This window comes from Mesoplodon bidens, assembly GCF_964165515.1.
Source record: "Mesoplodon bidens genome assembly, chromosome: 9".
Lineage (NCBI taxonomy): Eukaryota > Metazoa > Chordata > Mammalia > Artiodactyla > Ziphiidae > Mesoplodon > Mesoplodon bidens.
In genome coordinates, this window is record NC_138166.1 from 12,722,562 (window position 1) to 12,739,616 (window position 17,055).

A 17,055-nucleotide genomic window follows, 5' to 3' on the forward strand; every position below is an offset into this window, starting at 1 on the left:
GTACATCATGAACTGATGACCGCAATAGGTTTAGTGAACATCCATCATCTCATATAGATGTAAAAGGAAAAGAAAAATGTATTTTTTCCTTGTGATGACAACGCTTAGGATTTACTCTCTTAACAACTTCCATACGTAGCACACAGCAGTGTTGATTATATTAATCACATTGTACATTACATCCCTAGTACTTATTTATCCTATAACTGGAAATTTATACCATTTGACCATCTTCATCCAGTTGCCCATCCCCTCAACCCTTGCCTCTGGTAACCACAAATCTGATCTCTTTTTCTATGAGTCTATTTATTTGTTTGTTGAAGTATAATGGACCTACAACACTATGTTAGTTCCTGGTGCACAACATAGTGATTCAGTATTTGTATACATTGCAGAATGATTACCATGATAAGTCTAGTTACCATCTGTTGCCATGCAAAGATAATTACATTTTTATTGACTGTATTCCCCATGCTGTACATTTCTTCCCCATGTTTTGTAACTGGAAGCTTGTACCTCTTAATTTCCCTCACCTATTTCACTCTTTTCATTCATGTTCATACCATTTCACTCAAGAACAGAATTTCCTGATTTTATTGTAGCCTAACATTAATCCTTTCCTTTATACTTATACTTTTTTGTGCCTTAAGGAATCTATCTCTACCTCGAATTAAAAAGATAAGCTCTTCATTTTCTTGTAAAAGTGAAAAAGTCTTTAGTTTCACGCTTAAGGTTTTAATCCATCTATAATTTATTTTTGTGCCTGGTATGAGATGAGAATCTCATTTCATTTTTTTAAAATATGCATCATTTATTGACTTTTTTCCCCCACTGATTTTTAAACATCAATTTTCCATTTTTATGTGAAGGTACTTACAGTCTATTCTGTTCTGTTGGTTTGTCCAGTCTTTCATTACTCTCTCTTTCTCCTAACATAACTTTATATGGTCCTGATATGTGGTAAGTAAGTACGTCCACCTTATTTTTCTTCAGAATTGTTTAGCTATTCCTGGGCTTTTATTATTCCACAGAACTTTTAGGATAAGCTTCTTCAATGATGAGAAAAACTTTATTAGGTGTTTGTTGGAATTTATAAACAAATTTGGAGACATAAATATTCCATGAACATTGCATATCTCCATTTATCCGGTCTTCCTTTCATTTCTTCAGTGTTTTATCATTTTCTCCATAAAGGATTTTCTTGTCTTTTCTTAGTTTTATTTCTAAGTAACATATTGTTTTTGTTGTTATTATAACTGGGATATTTTTCTATTACATATTCTAATTAGTTGTTACTGAGAATATATAAAAGAACTGTGAAAACTCAATAACAAAAAGCCCATCAATCTGAGCAAAATCAAACTGAGCAAAAGACCTAAATAGTTTAATAAAGAAGACATAAAAGAAGATGGCCACGTGGGAAGACGTGGAGTTAGTGTCTCCCCACAACTAGGGCGCCTGCCAGCCCATAGTGGGGGACTCTTGACACCCAAGGAGACAGGAAGAACCCCAGAGTGAACCGGTAGGTTGTAAGGGGACTGAGGGGAAAGGAAAAGTGGAGGCCAGACAGGATCGGTGCCCCTGAGGCTGGGGAGATGAGGAAAGGCAGGTGGGAGGGACTCTCCAGGAAGAGCGGGAGAGGAGCGGAGGACAATTGCCTGGCCCACTCGGGCTGGGGAGCCTGCTGAGCTCCCAGGCCGGTATCCCCCCTCCAAACCCCCTTCCAGTCCGCATGGGTCCTAGGGGCATAGGAGGGAGGCTGGGGGGACCAGGAGAGGCAGGTGGGAGGGGCCCTCCAGGAGGAGTGGGTGAGAAGCAGAGGGCAATTGCCCTGCCCACTCAGGCCCAGGGAGCCTGCTGAGCTCCCAGGCGAGTCCCCTGCCCTCTAAGTCCCCTCCAGGCTGTGTGGGTCCTTGGGGGCATAGGAGGGAGGCAAGGGAGATCAGGAGAGGCAGGTGGGAGGGGCCCTCCCAGACTGGAGGAGCAGGAGAGAGGAGGGCATTTGCCCCGCACACTCAAGCCCAGGAAGCCTGCTGGACTCCCAGGTGAGGTCCGCTGCCCTCTGAGACCAGGGGTGGGGGGGCACGCCTGGGCCCCTTCTGTTCCTTGAGCCAGAGCCCCGCCCCCCAGAGCCACCAGAGCCTTTTCCAGCCCTGTGGGTCCTGAGCATTGGCCCCGCCCACCACCCAAACCTCACCCTTGCTTAGGCCCCACCCTCCACAGCCAAGGCCTTCCCCACCCACCTTTTTTAAAATTTTCCCTCCTCTTTTTTACTATTGTGGTACTGATGTACCTTCCGGTTGTTAATTCATCTATATTTTTATTTTTGTATTCTTCCTAACATATCTGTTAGTTTCCTAGTCTAATTTTATTTTTTTCTTTGTTATTATTGTGTTTTTTTGTTTGTTGTTTTTGCTGCCCCAGGTGGCTTGCAGGATCTTGGTTCACGAGCCCAGGGTCAGGCCAAAGCTCCTGTAGTGGGAGCTCTGAGTCTGAACCACTGGACTAACAGAGAACCTCAGACCCCAGGGAATATTCATCTGAGTGAGGTCTCATGGAGTTCCTCATCTCAGCATCAAGACCCAGCTCTACCCAATAGCCTACAAATACTAGTGTTAGAAGCCTCAGGCCAAACAACCAGTAAGACAAGAACACAATCCTACTCATAAAAAAAAAAAAAAAAGACACAGCAAAAAAATATATCAGAGATGAAGGAGCAAGGTAAAAACCTACAAGACCAAATAAATGAAGAGGAAATAGGCAATCTACTTGAAAAAGAATTCAGAATAATGATAGTAAAGGTGATCCATAATCGTGGAAATAGAATGGAGGCATGGATTGAGAAAATACAAAAAATGTTTAACAAAGATCTAGAAGAACAAACAGATGAACAACACTAGGAAAAATCAATAACAGAATAACTGAGGCAGAAGAACAATTAAATGGGCTGGAAGACAAAATGGTGGAAATAACTGCTGAGGAGCAGAAAAAAAAAATGAAAAGAATTGAAGACAATCTCAGAGACCTCTGGGACAACACTAAACACACCAACATTCGAATTCTAGGGGTCCCAGAAGAAAAAGAGAAAAAGAAAGGGTCTGAGAAAATATTAGAAGAGATTATACTTGAAAACTTCCCCAACATGGGAAAGGAAATAGTCAACCAAGTCCAGGAAGCACAGAGAGTCCCATACAAGATAAACCCTAGGAAAAACACACCAAGACACATATTAATCAAACTAACAAAAATTAAATTCAAACAAAAAATATTAAAAGCAGCAAGGGAGAAACAAAAAATAACATACAAAGGAATCCCCGTAAGGTTATCAGCTGATTTTTCAGTGGAAACTCTGCAGGCCAGAAGGGAGTGGCAGGATATACTTAAAGTGATGAAAGAGGAAAACCTACAACCAAGATTACTCTACCCAGCAAGGATCTCATTCAGATTCAACGGATAAGTCAAAAGCTTTTCAGACAAGCAAAAGCTAAGAGAATTCAGCACCACCAAACCAGCTTTACAACAAATGCTAAAGAAACTTATCTAAGCAGGAAACACAAGAGAAGAAAAAGACCCACAAAAAAAACCCCAAAATTAAGTAAATGGTAATAGGAACATACATATCAATAATAACATTGAATGTAAATGGATTAATTGTCCCAACCAAAAGATACAGACTTGCTGAATGGATACAGAAACAAGACCCATATATATGCTGTCTACAAGAGACCCACTTCAGACCTAGGGACACATACAGACTGAAAGTGAAGGGATGGAAAAAGATATTCCATGCAAATGGAAATCAAAAGAAAGCTGGAGTAGCAATACTTGTATCAGGTAAAATAGACTTTAAAATAAAGACTGTTACAAGAGATAAGGAGGGACACTACATAATGATCAAAGGATCAATCCAAGAAGAAGGTATAACAATTATAAATGTTTATGCACCCAACATAGGAGCACCTGAATACATAAGGCATGTGCTAACAACCATGAAAGGAGAAATGGACAGTAACACAATAATAGTAGGGGACTTTAACACCCCACTTACACCAATGGACAGATCATCCAAACAGAAAATAAATAGAGAAACACAAGCTTTAAATGACACAATAGAGCAGATCTAATATTTATAGAACATTCCAACCAAAGGTGCCAGAATACACTTTCTATTCAAGTGCACGTGGAACGTTCTTCAGGACAGATCACATCTTGGGTCACTGATAATCAAGCCTTGGAAAATTTAAGAAAATGAAATCGTATCAAGCATCTTTTCTGACCACAGCGCTATGAGATTGGAAATCAATTACAGGAAAGAAACTGTAAAAAAACACAAATACATGGAGGCTAAACAGTGCACTACTAAATAACCAAGAGATCACTGAAGAAATCAAAGAAGAAATTTAAAAATACATAGAAACAAATGACAATGAAAACACGATGACCCAAAGCCTATGGGACGCAGCAAAAGCAGTTCTAAGAGGGAAGTTTATAGCAATTCAGTCTCACCTCAAGAAACAAAAATCTCAAATAAACAATCTAACCCTACACTTAAAACAACTAGAGAGAGAAGAAATGGACAAATTCTTGGAAAGGTACAATTTTCCAAGACTGAACCAGGAAGAATTAGAAAATATTAACAGACGTATCACAAGTAATGAAATTGAAACTGTAATTAAAAATCTTCCAACAAACGAAAGTCCAGGACCAGATGGCTTCACAGGCAAATTCTATCAAACATTTAGAGAAGAGCTAACACCTATCCTTCTCAAACTCTCCCAAAAAATTGCAGAGAGAGAAACACTCCCAAATTCATTCTACAAAGCCACTATCACCCTGATGCCAAAACCAGAAAAAGATATCACAAAAAAAGAAAATTATAGACCAATATCACTGATGAACATAGATGCAAAAATCCTGAACAAAATACTAGCAAACAGAATTCAACAGCACATTAAAAGGATCATACACCATGATCAAGTGGGATTTATCCCAGGGATGCAAGGATTCTTCAATATATGCAAATCAATCAATGTGATACACCATATTAACAAACTGAAGAAGAAGAACCATATGATCATCTCAATAGATGGAGAAAAAGCTTTTGACAAAATTCAACATCGATTTATGATAAAAACTCTCCAGAAAGTGGGCATAGAGGGCACCTACCTCAACATAATAAAGGCCATATACGACAAACCTACAGCAAACATCATTCTCAATGGTGAAAAACTGAAAGCATTTGCTCTAAGATCAGGAACAAGACAAGGATGTCCACTCTCCCCACTCTTATCCAACATAGTTTTGGAAGTCCTATGCACAGCAATCAGAGAAAAAATGAATCCAAATCAGAAGTAAAACTGTCACTGTTTGCCGATGACATGACACTATACGTAGAAAATTTTAAAGATGACACCAGAAAACTACTGGAACTAATCAATGAATTTGGTAAGATTGTGGGATACAAAATTAATGCACAGAAATCTCTGGCATTCCTATACACCAACAGCGAAAAATCAGAAAGAGAAATTAAGGAAACACTCCCATTTACCACTGCAACAAAAAGAATAAAATACCTAGGAATAAACCTGCCTAAGGAGGCAAAAAACTTGTACTCAGAACACTATAAAACACTGATGAAAGAAATCAAAGGTGACATAAACAGTTGGAGGAATATACCATGTTCTTGGATTGGAAGAATCAATATTGTGAAAATGACTATACTACCCAATGCAATCTACAGATTCAGTACAGTTCCTATCAAATTACCAATGGCATTCTTCACAGAATTAGAACAGAAAATTTTCCAATTCGTATGGAAACACAGAAGACCCCAAATAGCCAAAACAATGTTGAGAAAGAAAAACGGAGCTGGAGGAATCAGGCTCCCTGACTTCACACTATACTACAAAGCTACAGTCATCAAGACAGTATGGTATTGGCACAAAAACAGAAATATAGATCAATGGAACAGGATAGAAAGCCCAGAGATAAACCCACGCACCTATGGTCAACTAATCTATGACAAAAGAGGCAAGGATATACAATGGAGAAAAGACAGTCTCTTCACTAAGTGGTGCTGGGAAAACTGGACAGCTACATGTAAAAGAGTGAAATTAGAACACTCCCTAACACCATACACAAAAATAAACTCAAAATGGATTAGTGACCTAAATGTAAGACTGGACACTATAATACTCTTAGAGGAAAACATAGGAAGAATACTGTTTGACATAAATCACAGCAAGATCTTTTTTGATCCACCTCCTATAGTAATGGCAATAAAAACAAAAATAAACACATGGGACCTAATGAAAGTTAAAGCTTTTGCACAGCAAAGGAAACCATAAACAAGACGAAAAGACAACCCTCAGAATGGGAGAAAGTATTTGTAAATGAAACAACAGACAAAGGATTAATCTCCAGAATATACAAACAGCTCATGGAGCTCAATATCAAAAAAGCAAACACTCCAGTTAAAAAATGGGCAGAAGACCTACATAGGCATTTCACTAAGGAAGACATACAGGTGGCCAAGAGACACATGAAAAGCTGCTCAACATCACTAATTATTAGAGAAATGCAAATCAAAACTACAATGAGGTATCACCACACACTTGTCAGAATGGCCAGTATCAAAAAACCTGGAAACAATAAATTCTGGAAAGGGTGTGGTGAAAAGGGAATCCTCCTGCCCTGTTGGTGGGAATGTAAATTGATACAACCACTATGGAAAACAGTATGGAGGTTCCTTAAAAAACTAAAAGTAGAAGTACCATATGATCCAGCAATCCCGCTACTGGGCATATACCCTGAGAAAACCATAATTCAAAAAGAGGCATGTACCACAATGTTCATTGCAGCACTGTTTACGATAACCAGGACATGGAACCAACCTAAATGTCCATTGACAGATGAATGGATAAAGAAGATGTGGCACATATATACAATGGAATATTACTCAGCCATAAAAAGAAATGAAACTGAGTTATTTGTAGTGAGGTGGATAGACCTAGAGTCTGTCATACAGAGTGAAGTAAGTCAGAAAGAGAAAGACAAATACCATATGCTAATGCATATATATGGAATCTAAGAAAACAAAAAAATGGTACTGATGAACCTAGTTGCAGGACAGGAATAAAGAGGTAGACATAGAAAATGGACTTGATGACATGGGTGGGAGGGCGAAGCTGGGGCAAAGTGAGAGTAACATCGACATATATACACGACCGAATGTAAAATAGTTGACTGGTGGGAAGCAGCACCATAGCACAGGGAAATCAACTCAGTGCTTTGTGATGACCTAGAGGGCTGGGATAGGGAGGATGGGAGGGAGGCTCAAAAGGGGGGGGATATGGGGACATGTGTATGCATACGGCTGATCCTCTTTGTTGAGCAACAGAACAACACAGTATTGTGAAGCAATTATACTCCAACAGAGATCTATTAAAAAAACCCAAAAGGGCTTCCCTGGTGGCGCAGTGGTTGAGAGTCCGCCTGCCGATGCAGGGGACACAGGTTTGTGCCCCGGTCTGGGAAGATCCCGCATGCCGCAGAGCGGCTGGGCCCGTGAGCCATGGCCGCTGAGCCTGTGCGTCCGGAGCCTGTGCTCCACAATGGGAGAGACCACAACAGTGAGAGGCCCGCGTACCACAAAACAAACAAGCAAACAAACAAACCCAAAAAAACAAATGTCATTTGGAGTACTAAAGACTTGGGAAGTCCTTTAATTAATAAACCTGTTTTATTTAAAAAAAAACAAAAACTTAATGACCAATAAGCCCATGGGAGGGTGCTCAGTATTTTTAGTTATTAAGGAAATTAACATTAAAACCACAGTGAGTTGCCACTGAACACAAGAATGGCTAAAATAAGATGACATACCTTATGTTAGCAAAGAGATAGAGCAACTGGAACTCTTGTTTATTACCTATGAGAGTATGAAATGGTACAAACCTTTAGGAAATCAGCAGGTTTTTATAAGGTTAAACATTCACTCACCTATGAACCAGCATTCCCACTCTAGGCATCTGCTTAAGAAAAGCAAATGTATATGTTCACAAAACGATTTGTATAAAAATATTTATAGAAGTTTTATTCACAGTAGCCCAAACTGGAAAAAAAAAAAAAACAGGAGAATGAATAAACAAATTGTAGTGCATTCACACAATGAAATACCACTCAGCAATAAAAAAGAACTATTGATCCTCTCAACAGTGAGAATAAATCTCACATTTATATGAAATTCATGGACAGGCAAAACTAAGCTATCGTGGTAGAAATCCTAACAGTAGTTTCCTAAGGGATAGTGGGAATTGACCGTAAGGGGGCTTGTGGAACCTTTCCAGGGTGTTGGAAATGTTTTATATCTTGATTGGAGTGTTGGTTATAAAGGTGTATGCATGTGTCAGAACTCAGTGAGTTGTGCATTTCATTGTATGTCAGTTTCACCCTGATTAAAAATAAAACCGTTGGAAACATGGATGCTTTTGAAATCCTCTTTTCCACATTTTAATTGAGAAGTGCCATTGCTTTCTGCACTGATTATCTTGTGAAATTTTTCACTATTTGTGCTGGAAACTAGCATCTGGGTTACATTTTTGTAGTTATGGGGCATAAATTGGACTTCTTTTTGCTGCTTGTACGAAAAGCCAAATGCCAGTCAGTCAAGGTCTGCTGTTTTTAAGTCTGTTTTACATTTCAGCCGGTAGTGTATTTTAATTTATGGGTTTTATAAATATAATATGTATATAAATTATCACTTCCATTTGTCCAAATAATCTGTAAGTATCAGGGAATACCCTTATTTTATGAATTTTTCATTAGCACTTTTCATTCAGTATTTGTTGAACCAAATACATATTATATCAAGCAGTGTTCTAGGCACTGGAGATACAGTAGTAAAACAGACAAGGAAGGACACTGCCGTCTCACTAGGGTGCAAAAAAACACAGTAAACATAATGTACTAGACATCTTCTGATAATGCTTGGAAGAAAAGCAGGATGATGTGATTGAGAGGACCTGGAGAATGTTTAGAGAGAGGCTTCTTTAGGAGGAGACATTTGAGCTGAGCCTAGAATAGCAGGAACATCTTAATTCTGTGAAGACAAGGGGGAGGATTTGAATATGGTATTTTCTAAAACTGTACTTTTATGATTAGGCCAACCTTAATCACATTCCCCTGATTGTTTTCTCAGTTAGTCTTCATTTCAGAGCCCTTTATTTTTCTTAATTACCCTTTTCTGGCTCTGTTTTAGTGTGACTTCAGGGATGTGTGACAGTTCAAACTCTCCGAGCTTTTGGTTTTCCTAGTATTGTTAGTGGTCTAGTCTGGATTGTTCACTCTTACAAACAAAACATTAGTTTCCATAAATCTGCTTTGCACATACATACTTTCACATATTTGATCCCATAAGTTTAGAAGAGACGGTTTTAGTATATGCAGAAGCAGAGATTGAATTGGTGTAGTTTTTTTTTTAATTAATTTATTTTTGGCTGCATTGGGTCTTCGTTGCTGCACGCAGGCCCTCTCTAATTGCAGCGAGCGGTGCTATTCTTTGTTGCGGTAAATGGGCTTCTCACTGCTGTGGCTTCTCTTGTTGCAGAGCACAGGCTCTAGGCGCGCGGGCTCAGTAGTTGTGGAACACAGGCTCTAGAGTGCAGGCTCAGTAGTTGTGGCGCACAGGCTTTAGTTGGTCCGCGGCATGTGGGATCTTCCGGGGCCAGGGCTAGAACCCGTGTCCTCTGCATTGGCGGGTGGATTCTTAACCACTGCGCCACCAGGGAAGTCCCTGAATTGATGTAGTTTTGACAGTGACCTTTCCCATCTCCTGCTTTTCTTCTGAGCCCACATTTTAAAATACCAAAAGTATTTGGGAGCCTTTTTCTCGACATTGGTATTGCATCAGCTCTGTGTGTGGTTTTATACGCTTAGCTACCTTAGGACTCAGCTAGCTAGAGCTATATTTTTCTTCCTGTTCCTAAGAGGGTAGAATCCTAATGAATTAAAAAGTAAAGGGGGCTTCCCTGGTGGCGCAGTGGTTGGGAGTCCGCCTGCCGATGCGGGGGACACGGGTTTGTCCCCGGGTCCGGGAGGATCCCACATGCGGCGGAGCGGCTGGGCCCGTGAGCCATGGCCGCTGAGCCTGTGTCCGGAGCCTGTGCTCCTCAACGGGAGAGGCCACGACGGTGAGAGGTCCACGTATCGCAAAAAAAAAAAAAAAAAGTAAAGGGGGCTTCCCTGGTGGCGCAGTGATTGAGAGACCGCTTGCTGATGCAGGGGACACGGGTTTGTGCCCTGGTTTGGGAGGGTCCCACATGCCGCGGAGCGGCTGGGCCCATGAGCCGTGGCCGCTGGACCTGTGCGTCTAGAGCCTGTGCTCGGCAACGGGAGAGGCCACAGCAGTGAGAGGCCCGCGTACCGCAAAAAAAAAAAAAATTAATTCTTCCTTGGTTCAAGGGTGAGCCTTATTTCAGTTTTAATTTTTGAAGCCCAGGCATAAGAGAAATTAATTTACTCTGAGCTAAGTATTCTGTCAAATATAATTAGTTAACATGGTTTCAATTGACATAATTTCTAGAATCTTTTATTTAGACAGCAGATTTGGAAAGTGTTAATTGCTAGAAAAGGCGACTCATAGGAGGCTAGGGGTGCTAATTATTGTGCTGACTCCAAGATTATTGTGTACATCTCACTTCAGGACATATGAACACTCTTCTGCAAAAGTCCATTTAACCAATGTGGCTCCAATATAGATAGGGTGGCTCTGTGTGTGTGTGTGTGTGTGTGTGTTTAATGACCATAAATCACAACTCAGGGCTCTTATTTCTTTAACCTGGAACTTCTCTGCCAGCATTATGCTCAGAGGTGCAAACTATCTGCATGACTATCAATCTGGCTTTCCTTTCTGAAGGCCAAACTCATTGGTTCATGCTTTCAATTGACTGCTTTTGTTTTTATAGAATTTCTTAAGTTTTCTAGTCTTCTACGGAACTTCTCTTTTTACCTAAATTTTTCTGTTAGGGCAGCTGCGTGCGTGGCATAAGCCCTTGCAGTCATAGTATGTGAAAATACCCCTGACTTGGTCAAGCTCTTCAGAGGCAGGGACTCTGTCACATTCCCAGTGCCCGGCATCCACATCCAATAAACAGTGGAATAAGTGGGACAAGGAGACTTGCTCTGTTTACTTCACAGAGTTGATTGATTCATGCCACAGCGGTTGACTCAGTGCCTCTTATCTACCAGGCACTGCTTATCTTGGGCTTCAGGGATAAAGAGGTGAGAGATAAGCAGGTCCTGCTGGCTCCGGGGAACTCCAGTCACAGGTGTGGGAGGCTGTTTTCACTGCTAGGAACAGAGAGGCTCATTCAGCCACCTCAAGTAGTAGAGAGTTTTTCCTGTAAGGATACTCCAGGATTAAAGAAGACTTGAATCAGTTATACTTCTGGGGGCTGAGGAATTAAGACCCATCTAGTTTGGGAACTGATGGGATCTCTGGATAGACAAGCGCAAAGACATTCATAGGAACACAGGACTCTCCGTATTGCGCTGGAATGGCACTTGGGAGAAAGTCAAACCTATCTAAACATTTCTGTATTTTTCCTTAGGATTCATTAAGATCTTAGGTTATATCTCCTTAAAATGTTAGGGGCGTTTAGTATATTCTTAAATCATATTTGTTTCTCCAGGCAGATAATACGTTTGCTATATTTTTCCTTCTGTATTCTCCTAATGTGTGTGTGTGTATAAATACACTTACAGAATATCTATAGAATAGGAAAATACAAAGGTGGAAACCAAGAGTCTGAGGAAACCTAATTTGACTTAGCACATTTTAAAGCATCATCTATTAACTTTTTTGTGAATTTGTGCTGCTGTTTACTTTGTATATGCAAAAAAGGTAATGTTAAGATTGGTAATATTAGCTCATAGTAAACATCCGTCTCTTATATTTGAATAGGAATTTATAGTTTACGGGCACTTTCAAAGATGTTTATTTATTTTTCATAAAACTCCCCTTGAATTAAGGAGGGCAGATCTTACCTTGCATGTTTTTTAAATTGAGGATTTAGGTCAAACTTACACGATTCATCCAAGGTTTCCCGGAAGGCGATGGGGCCAGCAGTGGAGCCCACGCCTCCTGACCCCAGTCGGCGCCCGGTGATGCATCCGTCCTTCCTCACCTTCCTCCTGCTCCCCTTCCCTGTACTTGGGTTCCTGAGAGAGAAAACACCAGGCACCCCCTGCCCAGCTGCACGTCGCTTTACTTACAGCAGAGTCTCCACCCTGCATCTCAATCTTCTTCCCCATTTTGGTAACTAAACTAAAAAGTCTAGAAAAATTGTGAAGGTTATTGTTAGCTTGCCAAGAGTTGGTACAGGAAACATGTGTGTTTCATCCCTGCAAGTGGATATGAAGGGATATGTTTTGAGGGATTGGATTTTTGGTAATTTTGTCAAAACCCAGTGTTTACCTTAACTACTGGGTACCACACGCCTGGTGCCCCCATCTTCTTAACTGCCCAGTCCTGTGCCCCATTTACTATTGGGAAATGGAAGTCACGGTCATAGAACTTCTCTACGCACAATTTAAAAATTGATATAATTTCTAGCAAAAATATAAAGGAGAAATAAGGCAATTAATTTATAGTAAGTAAAATGTGTTTCAGTAGGTATGTGCTTACATGTACACAAGAAGACGTAATGGAGTTAGATTCTCCCACTTACATGTAGAATCACTAAGAATATGAAAGCTGCAAATGTAGTCTGATCAGGTGTGTCGTACTGGTTATTCAGATACCACAAGTGATACAGCAGTGACATGCCTTTTTGAAATGATGAACATCTATTAGTAAAATTCCAAACAAAACAAAAATACCCCCCCAAAACCCCAAATTCCTTTGACTTATGTTGTATTTGTGTTGTAGAAAATCTGATGTATATTAAAACTGCATATAATAATCGTATTTATGTACAAACAGTGTAGAATTTAGGCTCAGGTGGTTATAAATTGACTTGTTTGCCAACATGAATGTCCAGTGGGATATGAGAAAGTAGTGCAGGACAAAAGTTTTGGGATTCATGACAGTTCTTTGTTGTATAGGATTATCCTGTATGTTGTCTGTCAAGCCAAGGATGTCTTCTGACTTATTGTGACAGTTGAAAAAATTGCTCCCACAACTTTAGAATACACCTCCTAGATGGTGGTTCCGCTTCGTTGAAAATCTCTGCCTTAAACACTTCAGAAAGACACAGGGAATTCGCCGGCAGTCCAAGTGGTTAGGACTCCATGCTTTCACAGCTGGGGGCTGGGTTCAATCCCTGCTCAGGGAACTAAGATCCAACAAACCGTGCAGTGTGGCCAAAAAAAAAAAAAAAAGGCACAGAAACCTAAGGGACCCCAAGGGAACAAAGATGTTCCAACATTTCAAACCAGAAGCTCACAGTGCTGTGATTTCATTGTCTAGAGAGACTAGAGGGGGAGGAGAGTGTCTGCTCTGTTTTTTGCCCCAAGGATGAGATATGCTTTTTACCTTCATCTTGCCTTGGTCAGCCAGCACTATCTATTCTGCATTCCTGTGGTTGAAGTTTCCCCTGTCCTTGTAGCTTGCTGGGGAGGCTTTTTTTAGACTAGGTTCTGAAGGAGTTCTGAAAAAGGGGGTTGAAGGTGTCCAAGAAAACTGATGGAAGTTTTTTTGTGCGTGTGATATATGAAATATAAGTACACTTCACCTGATGAAAGGTTTTTATATAAGTAATTTGTGACTTTACAGCTATATGGCTGAATTATTTTGATATATAAATAGTGGAAATTTTCTCTTGCTCAGTTTAGAGTATATAATTTTGCTATAAATTATAATGTTTTAATAATTGGGTTTGTGAATGATTTCACACAGTTAATCCTTAGTAACAATGGAGATCAATATGGAAGGAAATATTTACCTGTTACGTGGTGATTTCAGGCGTCAGTATTTTTGCTTTCTGTTCTTGGTGGGGCAGCATTTTGGTGCTAGAAGTGCCTGAGTTCAAATTCTCAAGCTCTGCCACAGGGTGACTATGTGATCTAAAGCAAACTAATCCATATCTCTGAGCCTTACTGTAAAATGTTGTCATCAGTAATGTTGCGGTGCTGCTACTTAATAGAATGTTGGCAAGGATTAGTGTGAAACATCTGACAGTTTTCTTCTAGTACTTATTCTGAAGCATCTATATTTTTTGTGCTCTATAACCGTAATGCTGACAAAAATTTTAGGTCTTCTTTTTTTACTTGACCTATTTCCATAGTGTAAACAGTTTTTATAATTACTGTTTTAAAAGTATTGACGTGGGCTTCCCTGGTGGCGCAGTGGTTGAGAGTCCGCCTGCCGATGCAGGGGACACGGGTTCGTGCCCCGGTCGGGGAAGATCCCACATGCCGCGGAGCGGCTGGGCCCGTGAGCCATGGCCGCTGAGCCTGCGCGTCCGGAGCCTGTGCTCCGCAACGGGAGAGGCCACAACAGTGAGAGGCCCGCGTACCGCAAAAAAAAAAAAAAGTATTGAAGTATTAAAAAGTATCATAGTAGACCCATGACATCCTGCTACTAAAATATACAGTAACATACATGATGTCCTTTCTGTATATAATATGAACTGTAAACTTACCTGCTTCTCTCAAGAAATAAAGTTTTTAAAAACCTAATGTCTTGAAACTGTAAGATACCTGTAAGCAAAACCAAGAAGAAACAACAGAGCTAAGTTGAATGCAGGGAGTGGGCCAAGGGTGGGCTTACCAGCTGAGCAATGCACTCCCATACACCAGCCTGAAATTGCAGCCTTCCACAGATAGATTTGCATATCATAGACCTTTGGATTGCACAAAAATTGTCAAAACCACAAATATACCATCCTTTAGCTAATAATGATATCAGTATATGTGAGCATTTTTAGTTTTGTTTCCAAATATTTTCACTGTAAAAATGACGCTGTTGAATAGATGTGTGTGTGTGCACACACATGTGTGTATCTTTTTCCTTCTCTAGTAATATTTCTTTAGGATAAATCTCTTAAAAGTAGGGTTACTCTCTTAAAGGAGACACATCTTTTATGGCACTAGATGTAATTGCCAAATTGTTTACAGAAATATTATATAGATTGGCACTGTCCCAGTTAAGTAGTTTCAGCCACACATAACTAGGGATTTTCATTTAAAGTGTGTTGGGGGGACTAATTTAACAGGTGAAATATTGATTTTAATTTATATTTCTTCGGCTACTAGTGAATTTAAACATTTAATTTTCATATATTAATGGTTTTTCTTCTTGCATTATTTATTCATTCATATCTTTCTCCTATTTAACTTATGGGATCACTTAACAATTTAGGTCCTTTTCAGGGTTTTGGATAAATTAAAATTTTTTCTAATCATATTATTCCGCTTTTCTCTTTCAGCTCCAGTAATAAACCGATTTACGAGGCGTGCCTCAGGTAAGTCTGATGATGGATTTTGCTCACTAGTGGTGACATTTTTTAAATGGATTGGATAAGAAGGTATGAAAAGAATAATTGCTATAGAGTAATAACTTATTTGTCAGTCATTTTCCCAGAAAACACAACCATCTGATAAAATCAAGAACTTGGAAATAATTGGAAATACGCACTGAGTGGCTAAACTTAAAATCACACTGTGCACTGAGGCTAATGTATGGAGACTCTTGCCCCAATTTGTTTATTTCTGCTCTTGATAAATTATTATCTACATGGTTATCTGGTTTGCCAGTCACAGTTTAGAAGAAGTAATTTAGAACTTGGGTAAAGGACACTCTAAAAACAGCGAGGGATGGAGAGTTTTTAATAAAGGACGGGAAAACTCATAACACTCCGATATAAGACCTTGTCATCATGGGGTCCTATTTAGAATAGGAGGAAATTGCTTTATATTTGTTCATGCCCCAGGGGCTATTGCTGTCCTAGAGATACCACAGTAACCTTCTGTATATTCACAGTGAGGGCGACCTTCACCATTGACAGGTGCTTAAATTTGGTTCACTATACTGGACACCACTTACATTACATTGGTGGGGAAGTATAGTACACAGTTGAAAGCATTTCTATCCTAAATGCGTTTGGGCGCTGAAATGGATAAACTATTGTTTGGAAAATTCACTTCTGTGAAATACCTTCTTCTCTAAAGACAGAGGACAAGTGAAGTACTACCATGTTTGGTTTGAGAAAATGACTTTCTTTTATATATAACTAGAGTTTTTTGGTTGAAAAACACAAGAAGTAATTTCAAACAGATCATCTTTGACATTTATATAATACAAATGAGTCATTTGTTTCATAAAATTACCTAATTTCCATCTGTGCTATATTATTAAATGTGTTTTAAGATTGAGTTTTATTTTTAATTTGTCAGCAGTTACTGGTATAATTTACTCTTATTATGTGGTGACCAGGTCTATAAGGAAAAGGACAGGGATTAGGATAATATGCTGTATTGTGATGGTATCTACTTTATCCTCCTGAGCTTTTTGTAATGTTGAGGCATATCTATTTTAAATGTTGAAAACAAAGTGTAGATTATAATGCCTTTCGTGGAATGAGAGATTATGTTTATGTCAGTAGGGCATCAGTCAGACTTTATCCCAGAGTAGAGCTATCAAGAGTGATCATATTCTGGTGTAATATGTAGTCTTTCATGAGCGGTGGTGGAAACAGAGAGGAACAATAAGACAGAATCAGTAGTGTGATATCTTGTCTCCGTGATGTAAGATTCTTTCTGTAGGAACATAGTTAAGACTCTTAGAATAAATTGTCTCCCTTTCTGCCTCAAACTGACCTGAGACATTTATTTCTGGGCAACTTCCATTAATATTTGTTGTTCAGTATACTTAGCATCAGTTGAAGGATCAGGGGCTCTAGTATATAGGTTCGTTTTGAAACACCCTTATTTCACTCCCCACCACCACTGCTAAATCTGTGTCCAGTGTATCTCAGCAAGATTGGCTGGACATGTAGACAAGCTAGAATGCCGGCAAAGAAATACACGTTCAAGTCAAATGTTGCATTTATTCCAAGT

General features: G+C 39.6%; 1 protein-coding gene across 2 annotated transcripts in view; it reads left to right on the plus strand.

Moving 5' to 3' along the window:
- The window catches only part of PRKAR2B (protein kinase cAMP-dependent type II regulatory subunit beta), a 114,172-nt gene that overhangs the window by 16,010 nt on the left and 81,107 nt on the right, over positions 1-17,055 (plus strand). For both annotated transcript variants that reach the window (XM_081243894.1, XM_081243895.1), the window contains exon 2: positions 15,426-15,461. In XM_081243894.1, the coding sequence (XP_081100020.1) occupies positions 15,426-15,461 (36 nt within the window). The remainder of the gene's footprint in view (positions 1-15,425; positions 15,462-17,055) is intronic.